This window comes from Sinocyclocheilus grahami, unplaced genomic scaffold (genome assembly GCF_001515645.1).
Source record: "Sinocyclocheilus grahami isolate Dianchi unplaced genomic scaffold, SAMN03320097.WGS_v1.1 scaffold29.1, whole genome shotgun sequence".
NCBI lineage: Eukaryota > Metazoa > Chordata > Actinopteri > Cypriniformes > Cyprinidae > Sinocyclocheilus > Sinocyclocheilus grahami.
Genome location: NW_015505208.1, coordinates 3,483,940 through 3,508,053, shown reverse-complemented (window position 1 = coordinate 3,508,053; position 24,114 = coordinate 3,483,940). Strand labels below are relative to the sequence as shown.

Here is a 24,114-nt window from a genome sequence, read left to right as displayed (position 1 = left end):
TTCACAGGGTCCCCGTATGTTTTTGATTCACTAAAAAGAACCGACTCATAAGAGTCATTTTTTAAGCATTGGACCGCACCGTCTCCCTATGTTTCGAAATGTGAATTCAAGAAGTTGTATTGCGCTTAATAGCCTATCAGTGCAGAAACCACTGAGAGAATATTTTAGTAATGACAGTATTTTAGTAAAGATGAACGAATTAGGCTGCATGTTTCATTTTATGTCATTAGATTGCCGTAGCCTATACTTTTTAAAGTTCCCATTCCAAATATGCAGGTGTTCAGTTATGGAGAACCAATTGCCCAGAAAACAACTTGATATGTGATATTCTATTATTTCCTCTGAATTATTATTTTGTCACTTCTCTCGCTTTCATCGGGTTACAACGGTTTCGCTTTTCCTTTTCCAGAAATGTACCACCTCTGGGTTGCTAATAATTTCACTTTGCGTCACGTTACACAATACATAGGCATATGGCACATTTTGTTACTGAAAGTCACAGGTAGGTAGGTTATTTGTCTGGATGGAAAAGTAGTGCAGCTTGTTTAAGTTCTCCGACATGTCCAACCTGTTGCCATGTGAAAGTCTGCGTAATTGCGTAATCAATCATCGAGGAGGGTAACCAGCAAACTCACTCTGTCACACACTCTTGACGTTCGTGGTCTATATGTTTTGTTTTATAGGTTGCTTGCTCATTGCGCTCACTTGGTTGGCACATTGTGACCGTCACTTATCATATCGGTCAGCGCGAGCCATTGTTTCTGACCACTGACGCTCACGTGCTCAGCAGGGCTCGCAGTGATATATATATTGGTGAGCACAAATCAGTTTTGTAGTTTATATAAGACAAAACAACATCTGGTTTATTTTTCTTGTAAGATTTAATACATTTATTCTATTTCAACCCTGTATTTCTGCCTTTTGACTCAGTTTTGTTCATAACTTTTCTTGCATTGCTTCAGGTGGAGTGGCTGACTAAGCAAAGCTTTTTTAGGGTCCATCAATGCTTTTCTGTTTGTTGATGCAGCAGGATTGCTTTAACTAACTGGGAATATAACAGAATTGTCTCCATTTCTTCCTTGTTCATAGACTTTGAGGAAGATGACATGTACGGGCAGTCAGTGGAAGATGACTTCTGCATCTCTCCTGCCACTGGTTTGTGTTTAGTATTAAATAAATATATAAATTCAGTATTATGAGGGTGCCCGTTATTTAGAACAGCCATAAAGCCCATTTGCAAAACGTTTCTAATATAGTTTATATTTTTAGTTTGAAGATTTGTTTATTTAATTATAATTTGCATATCATTTTGGTCATATTTGCTTGATTAAGTTGATAAAAAGATTCGGTTTTAACCCAGTAACCTTTTAATTTTACTGGATTCTATGACCCATTGCAATGCCATTTATGAAAATACTTTTTTGAATAAACTTTTTTTTTTTTTTGAATAAAATTAAAAATCCTATATTCATTAACATGTTGAATAAATAGCTGTATATTAATGGTGTTAAGTTTTCTCTGTTATGGAGATGTTTGTGAAATTATGTTTTTCATAGCTGCACAGTTTATCTACTCACGGCAAGACTCAAGGCAGGCTCGACATGTAGAGACCCTGGAAGAGGCAGAATATGAGGAAGAGGAAGAGGAGATGCCAACATCTCCCACCATTGCAGGCACACTAGACCCACTACAACAAGGTACACACTGACTTTATGGGTTAAGATGGCCACTTAGTTAACTAGCTGGCTAGTAAGTCTTTTAGATTTAATATTTTTAATAGTAATACTTTAAAGGGGTTGAATATAGAGATGCAACTTCTCAAAGAGGATTTTAGAGGGCAGATAGTCTAAAAGTTAGGCCTGTTGCTAATATAGACTTTCACAAGGAAGTAGGGCTGCACGATATATCGAAATATCGCAAATGTAAATATCGCAATATGCATATCGCAAGGGCGTGCGATATCTGAATAATTTTAATAATAGGGTAATTAAATCAAAACGTTGCAAAAGGTCAAAGTTTTAGTTCGACGCGTATAGCAGAGAATTGCTTACCGTTAAAAAAGAGTTAAGTGCAATAAGTTGCAGAAAACAACTCTTTGCCGTCTTGTCTTGCTGTCTGACAGAAGCGCGCGCACAAACAGCATCTCGCACAGCATATCTTCTGTTCTGTCGCACGCCTGCAAATGCGCACACACACACACACACACACACAGACATGTTTCAGACGGCACGCGAGCACCGAGTTGATTCGTCTTTCGCATCTCCTCCTTATGTTTGAACGGACACATACACACAGAATTATGTCAATAGTACCCGTCTCGACGATCATTCTCGTAAACGCAATCGGTTATGTTTTAAATGAATGTAAACAGCTGAGAAACAAATCGGATGTGTATCATTATACTGGATCAGTGCAGTCGGTTTTAAAGGGACAGCAGCCTATAAATACCTGCTGCTGAATATGTCACTAATGTTAATCAAACAACAAAACGGCTATAACAAAGATTAATCTAAATTTAATTCATACAGTGAACATTATGCAGTGTTATTTTACACTTAATTATTACATTTCTGTACCTGAATACTACTGTTTATTTTATCTATGCTTGTAAATTGTGTTTTTTTTTTTTTTCATTTTTTTTTTCTGACTGTTCACTTGCCTTTAATCATGTTTGAACTTTCTCAGACTATAGTTTTTGCTGTGGTATATGAAGAAGTACTTAAAGTGTGTGGAAAGCAAATATGTTATAATGATATAAAATTAGAGTCATTCTTTTTTTTTTTTGTATGTTCACACTGATGTTAAAATGACATTTTCTGATTTGTGACATTACTTTTTATGTAACACTGCTGGTCACTTTCAGAAGTTGCAGTGATTCTTTCTTTTCCAAGAAAGAATGTGAAACAAATTGGTTATATAATTTTCGTTTTTAAATATTTTAAAATATAATTGAAATTGATTTTACACACTTTAAGCAATATCGTATCGAATATCGCATTTTTTAAACAAGGTATCGTATATCGCATTTTTCTTCAATATCGCACAGTCCTACAATTAAGTTTATATAAATTACAATTATATGCATATTTTCTGCTGTGTATAATGTTCCTGTTAGTATATGTAATTCGAAGTGAAAAGTGACGTGACTTGTAGCAAAGTATAATAACCCATTCTATCAATTTGTGCTCTGCATTTAACCCATCCAAGTGAACGCGCACAAACACACACCATGGACACACACCCAGAGAAGTTACTTTCTTTTTTGTGAGAACTATGGATTTTTTTTGTTGTGGAAATAAAGATTAAATAGTTATTTAACTTACAGTATATATTTGGTGAGTTTCTGTCAGTTGCGCTAAATTCCAGGGTTTTTCCAAAACTGGGGAGAACCTAATTTTTTTTCAGTGTTGGAGGCTATAAATAAATAATAATAATACATTAAAATAATTTTTAAAAGTATAAATTTTATAAAATACTACTAATACAAATATTTATTATTATGTGTATAAATTAATTATAATGTTAAAGAAGGACACCTTTCATCTTTAACTTATAATTATAAAAATGTAAGGTACAAATTTTTCTGTATGCTTCAATTGATAAATTTTTTTATTTTTTAATCGCTGATGTCCTTAATTTTACAGTGTATAACGTATTGCCTTTTTCTTGCTTTCTCTGTGGTCTTGGCTAACCAATGAAATTCGATCACCTTCCTCATCCTCTCGGTTGCACTCTTTGACTACAATTGGCCCTCGTAAGGTAAGGATCCTTATTTCCTCCCTCACACAATAGTACTAAGACTGTATCAAGTGCACATTCATGCATACAAGGCAGAGAACAATCTTACAACCTCAGTGATCTGTTAGCCATGCCTGTCCCAAACAAGTCCATACCTGCTGCTCTAAATCCTCCCCCTGGCCTGGGAAGTTTGGGAAAAGACCATTTAAAAGCGGTTTTGTCTCAGAATTTATGTAGTGATGGTGGACGGTCTACTTTAGGGCAAAGTTCACTGGCGCAACTAATAGCGGAGCATGAACAGAAGTGTACAAATGTTCCTCCTCTAATTCACTCCACTGGTCTCTCATTGGATAACACATTTCCTCTCACTACCAGTCCTTTTGGTTCTTTTCTTGGTCCTGCTGCCCCACTTTCTGCAGTGCTCTCTCAGGGTCCTAGTGTCCAACCTATGTCTGGTTTGTCTGTTGGTTCTAGTGCGACACACTCTTCTGGTCTCTCTTTGGGCACACCTGTCCCAGCTGGTCTGGGTGCGACATCCTCACCTCTTTTAACCTGCTCTCTCAGTAGTCTAGCGCTACAGGATTCCAAGCCATCCGCCCCTCTTCCTGTCTCGTTAGGAAGTTTGAGCACTGTCCTGCAAAGCAGTGGACCGTTGGGAGTACCTGGGCAAGCAAAGAGCTCTGGAATCCTTTCATTGGCTGAGCTGATCCAGGAGCATCAGGACAACAGTCCCAAACTCTATGACAGTTTGCCAGGACTCCAAAACACACATAATTCGCATACAACTTGTCCTCAAAACAATCAAAAGCCTATCCGAACATCTGCTGCAAATGCTCCTCCTGGCTTTTCAGAGGCACCATCCCTGTCCAATCTCATGTCCCAACACCAAGCGTCACTTGGTCTGCAATTCCCAACATGCACTGCATCGCTTAAGAGTGAAAATGGGTCTAAGCATCAAGCATCGAACAAATCTGCAGAGGCTGTACATAAGCCCCGACCACTTAGCTTAAATCAGAGTGTCGATCTTAGCGCACTCATGTCCCAAACATCTCCCGATGGTCGTTCGCCAACCCTACTGAGTTTTACCCGCATCTCCGCGAGTCAGAAAAAATGTGTTTGCGCTAAACCATCTATTTTTGCATTAGCAATGTGTGTGCGTGTGAGAAACGAGAAGTGCCAGTGCATTAACGCGACTCATAATGCTTTCTTATACAGCAGACAGATGGAGAGAGTGAAAAAACGAGTGCAGTGTCCACCTCTCCATCACATCACCCCATTTTCTTTTGACACACCCTCTCCGGATGACATAGTTAAAGCGAATCAGAGAAAAGCTTTTACTCGAGACTGACTTGAGAAACACCTTTTTCCTCTAAATTTTTAACATCTCCCAAACTTAAATCTCTCTTAAAAATCTCTGGGTATTTTGCAGCTCAGGATCATTTTATGTTTTACATGCCACAGCCACGTTTTTGGCCATAATTTAAAGGAGCAAGGCTATATCGAGAAGTTGTCAGACTGAATGGTGAATAGTAGTGTATATAGAATGAGCTGAATAGATTAGCATTTATACATTTAGGAAAATATGAAGATGTCAGTCATAAGTCAGCACTCAGATGGTTTGTACATTTGAGCCCTGAAATTATTTAAAGCACTAAGGCTGCTATTTTACTTCATTACCCAAATAATACTTAAATTCGAATGTTGTATATTTATTTACAGCTAACCATTACACTGGAAAGTTAAAAAGGACTCTTTTTTTGTGTCTGAAACATCACAACCTCAGATAGTAATTGAGTATTACTTTTAAAGTCTTTAATATTTTGAATTTTTCACTTGGATTTTCATATTTTCAGAATTTTTTTAATGGTTCATTAAGCTAAATATGTATTTTTGTACTTGGTTATGTAGTTTTATGACATTTTGACAAATTATGCTGAAATTCTAGAGTCGCTCTACAAAGCAAAAAAGAAAGTACAGGAGCAGATACAGTGCAAAAATAAATGAAAAAACAACAGATTTTGCTGCCTTTTGAAATGAGGTGCAGTGCTGGTTTACCACAAACACAGAAAGAGGGAAGACATTTGGGTTTGGGGACACCTGGAGTTTTTTCTATTACGTGTTTGACACGCAGCGCTGTAAAAGTGCATTTTAGTTATTATAAAAGTTCGATACACATTTTCAGATTTTTTTCAATTCAGTTTTGATCATTTGTTGCCTTTTTAATTTATTTTAAAGCACTGATGTACATAAGTGACTGTTGTGGCCATGGGCCTGACGTTTTGTATATATTCTGAAATAAAGATTTTCCAGTTTCATTTCTGAGATTGATGTTGAGGTGTGTATATGTGGGGGTGGAGGGGAACTTGATGTGTGTGTTGAGGCTGAGCTTGTTTTTGCTCACCTTAAAGGGTGTGTTAACTTGTGGTGTTTATTACTTACATGTGTCTGCTTGACTGCGTGTGTGTGCGCATATGAACATATAAAACAGAGAGTCTTTGTGGCCACATAAAGGTGTTAACACGCCCAGAGCATATTGGAAGAGATTTTTACAAAGGCTTTGCTTTCATTGTGGTAGACCATCCACCATGGGAGTGGTTATCAGTGTATCACAAAGTTACAAAACAGATTTCAGTACTTCCATAGGTTGGTATATTAATATTTGATCAGTTAATGAAATTACGATATTTAAATGTAAATTTAAGTTAAATCTGTAAAATCTAAAATGTTGCTACCATATTTTTTACGGTAAAATTCTGGCAACCACAGCTGCCAGTTTTTTTTACTATGCACGTAGCAATGTGCTAAAATTCACTCACAATGCCTTTCACTCCATTCATTCAAATGCTTTACCCTAGCATCATGGTAGTAAATTTTTTCACGAGGCAATTGCCACATTTTCTTAGGACAGTAAAAAAGGACACGACTAGGTTGCTGCTAAGGGTGTTCTGAATCTTATTGGTTCCTATGCAGTTGTTCTAAGTTGGTTACAAAAGTGTTCCTACATTGTTGCAAAAGGTTTCTCACAATCTAGTTTTAAAGATGGATGTGTTAAAGAATGTCCCATTCATGCAGACTTTTAGGCGTTTGTCAACCTTTGCCCTTCCCTGTTTGTGAAAGAGATAAAATAAGACCAGTCTGTGATGCATCCAAGTGCGTCTGTCATGTTCAGGCATTTTGAGTTTAAAAAGTTGAAATGTAGATTGTTCAGTACACAAACTTCAGTACATTAACATTCAGAAAGTATGGGGTTAGTAAGATTTATTTTTTGGTTTGAAAGAAATTAATACTTTTTATGCACTAAATTAATCAAAAGTGACAGTGAACACATTTATAATGTTATAAAATATGGTAACACTTTATTTTAAGGTGTTCTTGTGACATGTTACATGTAATATATGCACATAAATAGAATATAGCAAAAAATACAATATAATGTTATTTTATTATTTTTAAAAAATGCAAAATGAAAAAGAAGAGCTTTGACATTTTGAGAATTATTTTTCTGTTTGGGTGGGAAAATCTTTTCTTTTGTGCAAAATGAGGGTGAGTAGATAATGATCAAATAGTCTGCAGAAGGTGCGCGACTGTGACTAAATTGACCAAATTTAGACATGTGAAAGGGTTATTTGTGCCTTAGTGTTTTTCCCCTACAATACTTGTGCAAAATAATTATCCAATTTAAAAAAAAAACTAAATATTCAAGTTGCATTAAAAAAATCCACCTGGCTCAAAAATCTGATGTGGCACATTTAAATGTTTGAATGAGAGCTTCAGTGTTCATGTACAGAGATGTGTGTGTAAGAGTAGAATCCTCTGCTGTGTTTTTTTATAAAATAAATGAAGCCTAGGTGAGTATAAAAGACTTCTTTCAAAGATTTTACCAGCCTCAAACTTTGAATGGTAGTGTATTTCCTAGCCCTAATTATTTTTATTTATTTAATTAATTTTTCTAAATTGATGCATCTGTCTCTCTCTAGGGATCACTCTCCATGATGAAGCTTTAGACTGGGCAGCTGCTGGTGATCATGTCAGTCTAACTGTAACTGGCATGGACATCATCAAAATAAAGTGAGTGTGCAAAGAAACACTAGTGTGAAAAACTCTGGACACTGTTGATTGATTCTGTAATCATGTATGATGTTTTCTCGTCGTCACTCTCTCTTCTCTTGCTAGTGTTGGATGTATATTCTGTGATCCCAAAGAGCCCATCAGAGCCTGTACAAGATTCCGAGCAAGAATTCTCCTCTTTAATATAGAAGTTCCCGTCACGCAAGGCTTCCCCGTAAGAAAATGCCTTCTCTCTGTTTAGACTTCTACTGTATTTATTATTTATTTAATATATGAGGGATGTGCAAGTGCATTTGTTAACATTTACTTGTTTTTTGTGTTTGATTGTCAGGTACTGTTACATTATCAGACCGTAAGTGAACCGGCCACTATTAGGAAGTTAGTCAGTGTATTACACAAGAGTAGTGGAGAAGTTCTCAAGAAGAAACCAAAGTAAGTGGTTGAATGATATGGTGTCATATTTGTGCACATGATCACTTATTATAATTTTATTCAACCTCATGTTGTTCCAAACTTCCGTGGATGACTTTCTTTCTTTGGTAAGCCAGAACAGTGTCTGTCGTATTTAAAAAAAATAAAATAAAAGTCATGTTCTCTAAACAACCCTATATGACGATGATGAACATTAAGTATTGTTGTATGATGAACATAAATTTAAGAGATTATTTGCGGAGTCTGTTCTCCTTTGATGTGTAAGCTCAAACGAGATTTGAGAGCTACTGCAGTGTTGTTATTGTTAATGAAAAACAAAACTATTAAAAATGAATGTTGGTAATATAAATAAAGCTGAGGTAAAATAAAATGTAAATATTAGATGAAAACAATTGAATTAAAAAACTTTCCTTGGAAACTAACTAAAAAGTTTGTTGAAGAACTATTATTATTAATAAATTAAATAGCTAAATTAAATAACTAAATTAATTAACTAAAGCAGAAATAAATATTAATTGAAGCTAAATAGAAATGTTTTTTAAAAATCCTATAAAAATGTCAAAAGCACATAAAATTACTATCACTTAAACTAAAATAAAAAATATATGAAAAAAGCTAAATCATAGTTAATAGACACTAAAATACAGGGCTTAAAGTTCTCTGGCACCGTGCCAGATCTCCGGCGTGTGGCGTTTAGCTGCGGGAAAATAAGATAGTCCTCCTACATTTAAAAAAAACTAAAACTTGTTGATATCACGTTCGAGTTAATGAGTTCGCCTACCAATGTATGAGAGGAATACAGCTTTCACTCTCAACCAAACTAGCATTACTAGCCAATCAGACATTTTTGGTCCTATAAACATGAGATGCGCATAATTGTATCCAACTGCAGAATCGCAGCTGATTTTGTTCTGTTTCTACACTTTCTGAAAAAGCTGCGAGGTGCAATGGTCAAAGATTTCCATCTAGAGCCATATTTGTATAGAAAAGCTATTTTCTATATAATTAACGGAGCTTTGTAAACAGCTCAGAGTAATCACATCATCTCCATAAGAACGATATGATTGGCAGAACAAATTTATCTGTAGTTTTGAAAAGGTCCTTTTCACACATGATCTCTTAACGGCAATTTACCAGTAAAGACTGTGTGAAAGGAGCTAAACTCTTCCTCTGCATATGCGGTGAGTTTGGGTTGCTTAGCGTTCATCTGGGAAAACTGTGCGTTATCTCATGTAATTTGTAACTTAAGTAATTTATAAACCTATGCCAACACAGAATACATCAACATATTTCTAAATATGCGATTTATTGTAGATCCATGTACTTGGTTTTGATACTTTATTTGAGTCAATTATTATTGCCTCATCGTTAGTTTATATATAAATGTAGTCATATTAAAGCCTGTTTTTCACTTCTATTTGTATTACTAAAACATACTTGTCAAAATAATCAGATTACTTGATTAGCAAAATAATTGTTAGTTAAGCCCTAGATTTGTTAAAACGTTTCAAAATATAATTGCATTGTTCTACTTTTTGTAAATAAAAGATAAATATTTTGTCATTCAAATATTTCTTAGTATAATAGTATTAAAACATTGTCTCGTTCTATTGAACAAAGTATATGCATTTTGTCTCATCTCGTGAGCTAAGTTTATTGTCACACCCCTAGTGTCGATAAGCGGTGATATAGCTCATACTTTTCCAAGTGTATTATATAGCCTAGCTTTCATTCTTCAGGTCAATCATATACTCGTGAAAAAAAAATCAGTTTGAATAAGGAAAGCGATAACTTTGCCATAGTATCCTTTCAAATGTTAAAGTTGCCACAGTCATTGCATTGCATGTGCTGCACTTTATTTGTACCATTTGTTTTATTAGTTTATATATTAGAATTTGAAAGACAATAACAATATTTTTTGATAAGTGAGATCTGATTTTAGTCCTTGAAAACCAAATGAGTAGTGCTTGAAAAGTCCTTGAAAGTCCTGGAATTTCATTTTGCAGTATCTGTACGAACCCTGTTTAAGTTACCAGTTCTTGGAGCATTTTATTTTGTTGTTAATTGAACTGAACTGTAGTTTTCTGTAGTAAACTGTCTTTGTATATTTCCTATTTTATATTCATTTCCTAGTATTTAATTTACTATTATTTCTTTTGAACAAAACAATTTCAGAAATTTCATGTTTTAAATTGTAGGTCATCTTGTATCCTGAGTCTTGTACTTGTAGTCTGAGCCTGTCAAGGGCTAATGGCAAGGGCAGATATATTACTAGTTAGCTTCAAGGAAAATCATTTTCAAATAATGTTCTTTTTTTTCTTTCTTTTTTTTGCCAAATAACTCTGTGTATGTGTCCACCCTCGCAACCCCCGGAAAAAAGTTGAGGCCCAGGATTTTTTTTTGCTTTAACCCCTGAAAATATTACTTATAAAAATTTTAGTATGAATAAAAAAACAACAAGATAAAACTCTTTCCCATATTCCAAGTTTGTGATTACTATTGACACTTTCTGATATCATCTTTGGGTGAATTGTTTTTTTAATGATAATGTGTTTTTGCTGAAGAATCATTGTCAGCTTGTTGTTGATGGTGTATGAATGTTGTGCAGGTGTTTGAGTAAAGGACAAAATGCTGTGGTGGAGATTCAAACACAGAGGCCTGTGGCTCTGGAGCTCTATAAGGACTATAAAGAACTGGGGCGGTTCATGCTGAGATATGTGGGCTCGACCATTGCTGCTGGAGTTGTCACTGAGGTAAAAGGCAGTACATATCCACCTTTTCTCACGAAACACATTCACGTTTTGTTTTAATCAGCATTTTTTAATATATTTTATGTGTTGCTTGTTAATACCGCTAATGTTTATACTGTTCTAGATCAAAGAGTAAGAACCAGTTGGAACAGGATCCTCCAGAAAAAACAAACTGGGCGAAACCTCTGGACAGAAGTGCAATTCCCCCTCAGAGCTACAGTAACACAAACATAAAGTGAATACACACAGATGCCCGCAAGGCAACATCTAGCCACAGTTCACATTTCACCTTGTTAAAGGCCCTAGAATGAGTGTGAATGTTTGTGTGTGTGTGTGTGTGTGTGTGTGTGTGTGTGTGTGTGTATGTGTGTGTTAGAGAGCGACTGCATTTTGTCCTGCCCCTCAACTTGCAGTATACAATTGATCTGTGTAATAATTCATCCAAAATTTCAACTTAAACCCTCCTAAAACACACGGGAACACACAGAGAACATTTACCTGTAATTTAAGTTGGTTTGCTTCCATTCGTTGACTGCATCATAAACTGAACTCATTGTTTTATTATTTGATATTTTATTTAGATTATTGTAAAGTGCATCATTTTTGACTACAAGATGGCAGCACAGAATGGACATTTAGTTTTGGTTCAAATGGAAGGTTTTTAAGGTTAATTAATCAAATTAGTTAAGTATGTGTACATTTGTAAAAGGGAAAATAGATTAAGCAACAAAGCTGGCTGTTCTCATCTCCTCCATCAGTTTCTCATGTGAGCGGGACAGTGTGAATGAAACCTGCCCTTCCATTGCTGCTACTCAGTCTTTTCCTGATCATTAATGAGAAAACAGAAGGATCGAGAACCAGTGGGCAAATAGATATTCTGTGGAGAAACTCATCCGCATGTCTATAATCTAACAGTAATCACTTTAAGGACCTAACGGACATGACTTTTACTCATCTGTTTTTGACTTGATTATTAAGGGGTTTTAATTTAAAGAACATTTTGTTTGGGTGTATCGAAGCTGAAGTTGTTCAATTGGGGAAAAGCTTCTTCATCAGAAAAATAAAAAATATTGATCACTGTGGAAAACATGAGTGTGTGTATTGTTGGGCCAGTAAATATATACATAATACTTATTCAGTCTTACATTTATTTTGGCGTTTTGGAAAGTGTTTGTTGGTGTTATCGTGGAAGCCTGTTTCCACCACATAATTTAAAAACAAAAGGGAGTTACAAATTTGCAGTTAACTTTTATTTTTTTTTATTTCATGGTGGAAACAAACAAACAAACAAAACAGAATTGCAAGATGTAAACTCAGAATTCAGAGAAAAAGTCTGAATTGTGAGTGAATTGGAAAAAAAGAGCAGTTTATATTTCACAATTTTGAGCATATATCTCACAATTCAGATTTTTTTCTTAGAATTATGAGAAACAAAGTCCAAACTGTGAGAGATAAACTCAGAGATAGAAAGTTGGAATTATCATTTTTCATCTTTTATTCTGTTAAAATGAGCTTTATACTTTATGACCCTGCTCAACATTTACAAAAGCGTCAATTATTCTCTGGACAGGAATGTATGTTTTTCCTGCATGCAAGCTGTTTGTTTTCATCCTTACAATTTTCATGAATTCTTGATTTGGCTTTTACCACCTTTTGGCCTGATGCTGAATGACATGAATCCCAGTGCATTGATGTTTTGTGAACACTTTATTATTGCAGTATAATGTGAGTTATACGAATCATGTAATTTTCCACTTATTCCAGAAAGTGCTCACTCCAACAGATGCTCATTATATGTGCTCAAATACTAACAGATGTAGCTAATAAGTTGTTTTCTTGTGTGAGAATGTGCTGCTGTAATTTTCCACTTCACGGCCTGGTAATCAAAAGATTTCACGAATGGAGCTTGTTCAGAATAGATAAAGACTCAAAGATGATGACACATTGATTCAGTGAAGCTTGGTTTAATCAATTCGTCTCTGCCTCTTGGTTGTAGAGAAATACGCTGAAAAATTAATAGTATGTTTCCACTGGTAGGCATAAAGAAAATATACTGAAATTGAAGATAAATATGCTGCTTAGACCTTATCCACCACACAAGATAGTAATTAATAAGAATAATTACCATCAAAAGTGAAAAATGGGGAATTTGACCTTTTAGTTTTATAGCACTGGGGTTGCTGAAGTGGTTCAGTAAGCGTAACAAATGACTTCTCGACTGAGCATTGGGTTGTGTGTGTGCTCTGTGCTGCAGAGTTAGGCCAATTACAAGTGCAGTAATCACAGTCTCAAGAGATTCTGACATTAGCTCTGCTTTAAAAGCATCAAAGAGTTTTCTGAATTACCCACAAAGAATATTTTTGACAATAGCAACTTTTTAATGCTGTCTTTCTCTAATTTCAGCTCATTGTTCTCTTTGATACTCTTTTTAAATCATCCAAAATAATTGTCTAATGATCGTTTCCTTTTAATTTTCTGCGTCACTGCATACAATGGCATTTTGACAGTAGGAGTTGTCTTTTTTGTGCTTGTTAATTCTCCTTATAGATGTTATTTTTCTCGGCATGGTGGTTTATTTCTTTTTCTCTGGGGCTGGTCTTTTGATTTGGAATGAGCAAAGTCTCTCACTCTCTGCTCTTCTCCATAAAACTTTCTTGTTTTGTTCTAATGCTGCTTCATGAAACATTAAAGTGATATAAAATTATAAAATCTTTCTAATTAAGCTTCTCAGTGACATGTATAAAGCAGTGATGTGTATATATATAACAGGGTTTTATTGTCTTTCCATATTCTGATTCTCACACTTTCATTATTTGCTTTCACTCTCCTGTTGTCAATATTCTGCAAGCTTTTTCTAAGTTCCCTGTTTTGAATTGGTGTAATATCTCACTCTAAACTTCAAATTGACAAATATGCCTCAAGAGACACTTTCATTGGTCTCTCAGTGAAGAGGAATTATCTCATGAAATTGAAATTGAGGCCTAGTGTTGCATTGAGAACCTGCGTCAGTTAAAGTGAGTGTGAAATTAAGTGTGATTGGATTTCCTCCAGCAGTACCATCTTCTGCAAAGTAAGAAGATGGCAGACATCCACCAGCCTTCTTGGTTTAAGTATGACCTGTCTTTCTTGGATGTGTTTTAAGATCTCTTAAAACGTTTATCACATGTCCGCAGTTTCTGTTGGAGACCTGGTTGCTATTAGCCTAAAATAAGTCACTTAATTAAAACTATTTACTCATCTTTATGGAAAAAGTAGCTTGTTACTGGAAAAGCTACAGTATTTTGTAGAGCTAAGCTACTGACAAAGGTAATTTCTTGTTGATACGTTTGCTAGTCACAATACAGTAACGTTACCGGTGTTACACACATCCTCAAAAGAGTTCAGTTTGAGATATTTTAATATATAGTTATTTTAAGGAACCAACGGTGAAACATTGTTTGCCTGTGTAAATATAAACCATCACATGCCTTACTAGTGACATTTCTCAACATTTGTGGACTTGTGGGTGGTATTATGATAATTTGTGTTAATGTGTATTTCACCAGGCAAAGTAGGTAACGTTGCTGCCTCATCCTCCGCATCCCGGGTTATTTCAGGCCTGAAGAACTGCAATCAGAAACAGCAACACAAACAGTCCCAATGTAACCTCTTAATACTGTGACACATCTATCAGCCGCCTCCACACCTGTACATATTTTGCTTTTCATTTCTTTTCAGAACGAGCTTCCTCAAAACGTGTTCCTCAAATACCTTATCAGCATTGGGTGCTATTTCTGTATAAAAGCACCCACTCCAGTTGCCCAAATGAGCATTTCAGTATATTATAAACACGTTTGTCTAAATTATCCTTTTAAATGTGTTGAGGATTAGTCTTATATAGTTTATTTACTTTTGTATTGATTTATTTAGCCTAGTAAAATTTATTGTAAATGTATTGGTCAGTCATCAATAGCGGTGTTTAATATCCAACTCAAGACAACAATTCCCTTTTCAAAGAAATGTGAATAATATCTCAAAACCTCCAGCAAGTTAAAGTCTATTAATGTCCAACTCATGCTCTAATTAATGAGTGTCATATCTGCTGGAGGAGCCATTTAGTTTACTATAAAACCTCTCTTTTACTTGAGTAAACCGATTGCAAAAGAGTCCGGTGAAAGCTCATATGTAACAGTGTGCTGACTGGTGCGCAAACATTTCTGGTTTTTCTTTTGTCTGCAAAACTGATTTTTAATCAATTTTTTCCTACAATGTCAAAAGACAAATACCTAGTGCTGGAAAACTATATTGGTGGGAAGTTTGTACCATGTTCCAAACTAATGGACTCTTTCAACCCATCGACTGGAGAGGTTTATTGCAAAGTTCCAGACAGTGGACCTGAGGAAGTAAGATTTTTTTTTTTTTTTTAATCTCTTTCTTATTATTCTCAATTTCTTTCTAATATTTGAAGATGTCAGTTGTGCATGATCAATTATGTTCTGTGTCGCTGTAGATATACTGTCTTGTCCATTTGTCTGTGTATTTCGCTAGTTTAACATTTTCATTTGTTTCTAGTGTAAAAAAAAATCATTGTAGTTTTACCTGTAATAATATGTAGCTACTCACAAGATTATTTGGCTAAAGACACAAATTCCAAGAAAAGCAAGAGTAATGATACTGAGTCAGGGTGACGTACCTTTGGTCTCATATACTTCTCACAGTAAACACTGGTCATAATCAGGTGGGCGACGCTCAAGGTCCAGTGTTTAATTAGTAACTATTATAGCTCACACCAGAAGAACTTGTCTGGGTCAGTGGAACAGAAAAGAGTTTAGATGTAGGATGTACAGTCCATTACTGTTTTGTGCTATATTATATTATACATTCACTTAATTTTTTAAATATATTTTATAGTCAGTACAGTCCATTTTTATGCACTTAATTAAGAGTTTTAATACTGAAATGATGGCATTACATAACACTATCATATCCTAAAATGGGCCAATGCCTGTACAAAGGAAGATATACCCAATTCATGAGAGTTGACCCTTTTCCCACTGCTTATAGGTGGATGCTGCAGTGAGGGCAGCCAAAGAGGCCTTTCCTGATTGGTCAGCAAAGAGTCCAGCAGAGAGATCCAAAGTACTGAATAAACTAGCAGACCTGATAGAGGCTCGACTGGAGGAGTTTGTCCAGGCTGAGTCTAAAGACCAGGGTAAAACACTAGAAACTGCACTGTAATACAGTACCATAATACAGGACACACTAAATGGCTTACACTAAATAAGTTCAAAGGACTTACTAGTGCACAATAGACCAAAGGTAGACAGAATTTAAGTGAGTCAGCAATGTACTTTTCTTGTGGTCAGCAGATATGGTGTTTTTCAGTGGCTTATATAACTTCCAGAGACCTGAATAGTCATAGATATGAGTGTTATTTAATAGAATTTATATACTACTATAGTGTCTATTAATATTTTGAAATAGATTAAATTTTTTTTATTTTGTCATCTAGCTCTTGTCTATCTGGCTTTAGCTTACAATTTTTTTGCTATTTTTTAATTAACAACTAGATAGATATGTCAGTATTACTTTGTACTTTCTGTCACTGAACATTTTCATTCGCTTTGATTCATTTTGTTTTGGAGGTCTCTTAAAGCATTAAATATTTTTTTCTAGGGAAAACTATAACTTTTGCCCGAAATGTGGACATTCCACGATCAGCGTACAACTTCCGTTTTTTTGCTTCATCTGTCCTGCATCACACTAATGACTGCAGTCAGATGGATCACATGGGCTGTCTCAACTACACAGTACGCTGTCCTGTAGGAGTGGGTATGTGTCAGTCTATACTTACTATACTATTTTTTTCATTAGTATACATCACTCGCTTTCATATGGTCTATCTGTTAAATTTCTCTGTCTATAGCTGGTCTCATAAGCCCATGGAACCTGCCGTTGTACCTCCTGACCTGGAAGATTGCCCCGGCTGTTGCTGCTGGCAATACTGTGGTGGCGAAACCCAGTGAAATGACCTCCGTCACTGCCTGGATGATGTGTCAGCTATTGGAGGAAGCTGGTGAGGGGGCATTGGTCGAGAGGGGGGAAAAGACTCGTACCACTTCTTCACTGAGGTTAAGTCCATCACCATCAAACACTGACACACAATGAAGCAGTATATGAGTCACTGTGTGCTTCATGTGTCATTTAAAATCTCTATACAAATTATATAGAGGAAGCAATCAGACTAGATATGATTTGGAATAAAGTCCGAGAGAAAATCTAAGTGCTTCATACTGTTTTTGGTGATTGTATGTGGGTGAATCATCTCGTGATCTTAAACTAGTATATTTCATTTTAAGACAAACCAGTCTTCAATTTTATTGCTGTTTCATAGCTTAGGAACAGAATGAAGTTTAATAATCTGCTTTATCTTTTTTTTATGTTTTTCCTAAAATTCCTAAAGACCGATGCAAATGAGTTAATTTTTAATATAAAAAATATATAGCTGTTAAATGAAGGGGCAGATCTTAGCTTAGATAATTCGAAAAGAAAGAAGAAAAAGATTCTTTGTTCTTTAATTGCAGATTTTGATATCTTGGAGTGATAGTAAAAAATTCTGTAAAAAATAATATATTAATTCAAAGATGAAAGGATAAATGATTGATCACTTTCAAAATGACAATGAATAGACATAAATAGGCATTTAAAACTAAAGTTAATTCATATTTAAAATGCATTTCCAAGAAATGTAAAAGTTTAAAAATTATTTTAAATTAACCATTTAAATTACAATTTCTACAAATACATTTGTTGATTCCTAGAAATGCTATTTGGCAAAAGGATTAAGAGAAACAATTGGCCAATGCTTTTTTTTAAATGCAATTTAAAACTATTAAAATGTATATGTGATCCTAGACTACAAAACTAGTCATAAGTCGCACGGAAATATTTGTAGCAATAGCCAACGATACATTGTATGGGTTAAAATTATAGATTTTTTTTGTCAAAAATTATTAGGATATTAAGTAAAGATTATGTTCCATTAATGTATTTTTTACTTCTTTTTTTAATGAATAAATAGGTAATTAATTTTTTCATTTTTAAATGGCACTCCTAGTGGAAAAGGGATGAACGCCGTCTGTGAAACTTTAAAAACTTAATTTGCTCTACATTAAATCTAATTTTGCTGTCTTGAGACATTAAAGAGATCTTATTTGGGATTTATATCTTATCAGAACAACATATGTGTGCAAATATTGCTGTTAGGTTGGCAGACTCTTGTGTGTTAGCTTCCCACAGCTGGGTGCATGGATTAATGTGCTGGTTCCAAGAATGATCAGAGTGTGAGTTTTATCAGAGTGTGGGAAGTGACTATCTGACACATACTGTAGCACACATAACTCACACATACACATTTAATTTCTGCAAAAGCCCACAACTGTTCCGTGCTTCAGAATGTTTCACATGAATCAGAACAGCAGCTAAAGTGATGGACACATTATGTTTTTCATCTCTGTTCAGTCCTCTCTGGTCTTTAGGGCAAATCTCTTTATCACAATCTTTCAGACCTTAAAAAAATGGACGCTAACAAACAGAAGCATTGAAAACCAAAAATGTGATTTCTAGGCCAGGTAAAGTCTTAAAAAGGCATGGAAAATTAATTTTATATACAGTACATTTAAGTAGTTCCAAAATATATAATTGTCTGTAGATTGCCTCTAAATTGTATTCTTTAAAGTGTCCTGAAAAATACATAAAAACCTAGAGCAGTCTACGTGCCTGCATGGTGCCAGAAAGCAGTGATATCGTGCATCTATATTGAAAGTTTTTCTCTGTTAATGAGGGGTGTGTGCACGTTTGTGTAAGAAAACTAAAGGAAACTTGTGAATGTGTTCAGTCACGTCTCTGCGTGCTCACACACCAGCCGTGCTCAAAGGGCAGAGCCCTCGCTACCAGCTTTTATTTTGACTTGGCCACAGGCAATGCCCTGTACCACCCTGTGTGTATAAACACACACACACACACACACACACACACACACACATAAAGAGAGCACATACAGAGAATTGTGAGATATAAACTCGCAATTCTGAGAACTTATCAGTCCCCCCCCCCTCAAAATTGGACTTATAAACTCTCAATTGCGAGATATAAAGTCAGAATTGCGAGAAAAAAAGTCAGAATTGAGAGTTTATATCTCACAATTCTGTGGAACAAAAGTCAGAATTGGGAGATAAAAAGTCGCAATTACCTTTTTTAAAATTTATTTAGTGGCATAAACGGGCTTCCATACCTTATGCTATGGAGGCTCTCTCTTTTTTTTTTTTTTTTGAATCCTCAATGTTTGCTAAATGTTCAGTAATTTATTAGTCATTATATAGCCTAATACAGCGTGTAGGCCATGCCTCATCTTATTCGTTTTTGTTAATAACGTTTTGTAAGCTAGTTTGTCATTGAATACTGTTTTATTGTTGTGCATTTTAATTAAAAATAATGAATCCATCTTTTTTTTTTGTCTTAAAACGTGAAAGGTGTATAGATGTAAGCAAAACAGACAATTATATTTTATTGTAAAACCTGACAAGATTGTGAAATAGAAAGTGAAAGCATCGAAGCCCGGCTTATAACATAGCAAAAGAGGAACTCCCGTTTACAAAATTCAAATCACAAATAATACTACTAATGAAAAAGAACGGGTTGAATGTTAACTACTTTCGTTTCCATATAACTATAAACTACCATAAAAGTTAATCAGCATGCATTGATTAACAGCATGTTGTAGCCAAAAAAATAAAAAATAAAACGTGCTCATGCAGCCAACTGAGAAAGTTAATCGCAAAAGAGCGAGCAGTGGGAAGAATGAGTCTGGAGCCCTGAATTGTCCAGCTCCCCCTGTCAGTGATCTACCTGCGTTCTAAATTCTCTGGCACCGCACCTGGTACATCGATGTATTTTTGAAAAGCAAAAATTAAGTTTGTTCAACTCTAAACTCAGTCCCCAAGTAAATTAGTTTATTAAATAAAAACCTAGCAAAACCAGTTGCACGGTGTCCCCACCACTTTTCAAAGCAAAGTTACGCCACTGGGTGTGGATGTTCTAGAGATGGTGTAGGACAGGAAAAACAGTGAATTATTCTCATCTAAGGTCTCATTATGTCTCAATCTCAAAATGTGTGCTTTTATTTCTCATAGTTGTGCCTTTATTTCTCACAGAGTGCACAACTGCGACTTTATATCTCAAATTTGATACTTTATATCTCACAACATGACCTTATATCTCAATTTGCTAATTTATTTCCCATATTTGTGTCTTTATATCTCACAGTATGACTATTTTAAAAATGATCTTACAGTTACCTTACACATCACAGTGTCCTTATATTTAAAAATGTATTAAAACAAATAAAAAATAACTGTATTTCCGATAGTGGCTTTGTTCTCACAATTGCGACTGTATCTTATGACTGCATCTTCAGATAACAGCATTATGACTTCATATCTCACAATTGCGACTTCACGTGTCAAAATTGTAACTTTATATCTCAAAATTGTGACTGTCTCACAATGTGTCTATATCTCAGTTAGCTACTGTACTTCCCATATTCATATCTCACAATGTTACTATATTTAAAAAATTATCTCACAATTATCTTACATTTCAAAATGTGTCATTATATCTCAAAATGTATGACCTTTTCTCTTAATTGAGACTTTATTTCTCACAATGTGTCTTTATATGTCGCAATTGCAACTGTCAAAATTGTAACTTTATATCTCAAAATTGTGACTTTGTCAAAATTTGCTACTTCCTTTAATTTTGCCTTTTATTTCTGATGACTGTGACTTTATATCTCCCCATGTGACTATTTTAAAAAGGATCTTACACATCACAATGTGTCTTTATATTTCAAAATGTATGTTATTTCTCAAAATTGTGACTTAATTTCTCACAATTGCTCATTTATATCTCAAAATTGTTACTTTATATCTCAGAAACTACAACTTTATATCAAAATTATGATTATATCTTAGTGTGTCAGAATTTGCTGCTTCCTACAATTGTGACTTTATATCTCACAATGTGACTTTATTAAAAAAAAAAAGTAAGATTTATTTTTGGAGTTTCTGCCTTTATGATAGCATAGTAGAGAAAGAGAGAGGGGGACAGGATCAGGAAAGTTTGACAAGCTGGGTCTCGAACTCGAGGCCGAAGCACAACAGCACTATATGGCAGCACACTGCTCAACGAAGCTAATGGTGCCGACTATGTGACTTTATTTCAAAATGATCTTTCAAGTATTTTCACTCTGAGACAGAAGCAGGCTTCCATTCAGTATAAATGATTATTGTAGTCACTAAATATTCATGTTTTTATCTCAAAAGCTCTCTTGAGTTTCTGTTAGATCATCAGACAACGTTATGGCGCATTGAAAGCTTGTCTGATACGAGTTTCCATAGAAGATCATCGTTAAACACAAAACACTGGCTGTTTAGTCATTGACGGATATAGACACTTACTGTCCAGCTTTCTGGAAGCAGTTGGACTCACTGTTATGAAACTCATGACTAGGCCTGTACGGAATCTGTGCCCACAGCATTCCACAAAAAGCTCTGTAGCTTTCCATTCATAAAACTCTAAATATGCCCCTCACCAATCTGTTTTCCTAGTTTGATTATGTTGATGATAACCAGCTGTGACGTCCAGATATATTTTAACACATTTTACCACATTAAAATCCATCCCAACAATATCTCATACCACAATTAGCACAGAAATTGTGAGTAAAGTGTGCTGATTTCATGATAGGCCTGGTGACTTACATGATTGTGTATCTGCTGACTAAAGTTTAAGCTCTGTGACACCAATGAAATGGCAAAAAATAGTGAGATTTGGGTCAAACAAGTCAAACATTAAAGATGGTGTATTTGAACGTGCTTGTGAATGTATGTGGATTTAGTCTGGGCAAACACTGGCTTTTAAAATGAGGTTTTCCATAATGCTGTGTCAGGACACATTGAACTCTCTCTGTGTTTATAGAAGAGTGAGGCTGACCTCCCAGTTCGGACACCCTCCTTCATTTGTCAGTCATGTAGGACTGTTGTAGTTCCCAGTCATCCTCAACATGACCGTGGGTCTTGCAACATGCACTGTGGTGTCGATGCTCAAATGAATCCAAGTGTTGGATCACTTTCTGCTGACTAGTGTTTCACCATTTAACCAGATGGTCTCGCTCCATGGAAACAACATAAACTACACACACAGAGCAACACAAATGACAATGACACAGACACATTTGTGCATGATGATGAAATCATGCTCAGTGTTCTTCTGTTTGTGTCTGATATCATTTTGTAAGATGAGAGATGTACAGAGCACACAATTATTTTGAGATATGGAAGGAAAGGAAGTTAACATAAATACCAAAGAAGAGTTTTATTTGCTCTCATTACAGTCCAGAGGAAATCTGTATTATTCAAAGGTTATAGTTTGAAGACTTCTCAGCATGAACTATGTCTCAGATGATTCATCTAAAATAAATGAGACAATTGTAGACTGTATACAGAATAAAGACTATAAAATGAATTTACGAGGTGTAAATTCTGAGAAAAGTCTCAATTTGATTTCCATTTAATCTTACTGTTTTTAGGAGAACCAACAGAATGATGTTTTCAGATAATAATTCCCTTAATAGACCTTATTGACCCCCATCTGACACAAACCATGATGACTTGATCCACAAATGGTAAATTTTGTAATTTAGATTGTAGTTTGATTGCGTCCTTCAGCAAGTGTGTCAGCCAGAAGTGTCCCACGCAATTTAACATCACCAGTTTCACACAAACATTTAGTCATGAGACATAAAGACGCTTGCACAGGGTTTATCACATGCAATTACATTTAAATCCATCTATCACAGTCCTGCGTCATAGTAAATCAGCCGCACTCTGAAGAGCGAGAGAGAGGCGGTCAGGCGTCAATCTGAATGCACTTGATTGATTCTAAACTCAATGGACCACTTACATGTGATGAATGAATATTTGTTCTGGATGTGTAAACAATACAGGTAATTATGATGAAATGATAACAGCCTGTGCGTAATTCCCATTGTTGACAGGGGAAGTCATTGTGGCGATTAAGGGAGTTTTTGACCTTCAAAGACTCCATTTTTATGTCTCGCAAATAAATGTTTGTGAAGAAATACAGGCAGACAGCTAGATCTCTCTCCAAATTGGTGGACAGTGACACACCTCCCTTAACATTCCCCTCACACGCCCACCCACTGCAAACACAAAGGTGACTGGCTGACCTTGTCCTAGATACTGAGTGCGTCATTGCTTTTATTTACATTCTCATTTGGGCCAAATCCACCATAGATTGGAGGGGAACACGTCCCCCAATATTAAAAATAATGGTCGATCAATATGGGTTTTCCAGTGGTGCATTCTTAAATCGTTACATTCGACTTTCCCCATTTTAAATGTTTGGATTCACATAGACTTTCTAATTCTTCAATGCATTAGAACACTATCAATTACACAATATCCATCTTAAAGTCTCCTTTAAGTATGTTACTAAATAAGATATTCTCAAACCTTTTTTCAGCCGAACCCCTTTGATGTCAAGTATTTACTTGAAGTACAGATTTCAAGTTTAATAATTTAATAACCTTACATAACACCTTTGCATGCTCACAGTTCTCTCATGTCGCTTAATGCTTGAAAGACAAAGGAAAACAAATTTATTTTTTTTATTATTTTAAAATGATTTAAAATTAAAATTAGACATTATGATTTAATTCATTATCTTTTCACCAACCCTGTTGTAAATGATAATTTTACTTCTTGACTTCTTGTCAATGTGGTTTGTTAATTATAGATTATCAAATGATAAGAATAGGTTGCTAGAATCAATAATTTGTGTAAATTCATTATACTAAGTCCAAATATTAGAAATAATCAGTGGTCAAATTCCCTAGAGAGAAGTGCTAAATTGATTTTTATTTTGTATTTTTTTTGGTCCTCCCAAAGTAATTTTTATTGCTTTTTATTAATTTTACTTTGTATTGCTAATTTATTTGTTGCTCTTTTATAGTTCAGACGTTTATAGTTATAACAGATCTATGGTTCATATTATTATACAAAAAATT

The 24,114-nt window shown here is 35.0% G+C and overlaps 2 protein-coding genes across 2 annotated transcripts; both read left to right on the top strand.

Moving 5' to 3' along the window:
* Nucleotides 1-7,660: 7,660 nt before the first annotated feature.
* On the top strand, nt 7,661-12,122 carry LOC107571344 (HBS1-like protein). The gene is made up of 5 exons (XM_016257663.1): nt 7,661-7,806; nt 7,912-8,020; nt 8,138-8,238; nt 10,847-10,991; nt 11,113-12,122. The coding sequence occupies exons 1-5, from the start codon at nt 7,787-7,789 to the stop codon at nt 11,122-11,124; spliced, it is 387 nt and encodes a 128-aa protein (XP_016113149.1). The 5' UTR covers nt 7,661-7,786; the 3' UTR covers nt 11,125-12,122.
* A 2,755-nt stretch (nt 12,123-14,877) lies between these two features.
* On the top strand, nt 14,878-17,571 carry LOC107571660 (aldehyde dehydrogenase family 8 member A1-like). Its single transcript, XM_016257993.1, has 5 exons — nt 14,878-15,370; nt 16,032-16,179; nt 16,644-16,799; nt 16,894-17,043; nt 17,552-17,571. Exons 1-5 carry the CDS (start codon nt 15,236-15,238, stop codon nt 17,569-17,571), a joined length of 609 nt encoding a protein of 202 aa, XP_016113479.1. The 5' UTR covers nt 14,878-15,235.
* Nucleotides 17,572-24,114: the final 6,543 nt, after the last annotated feature.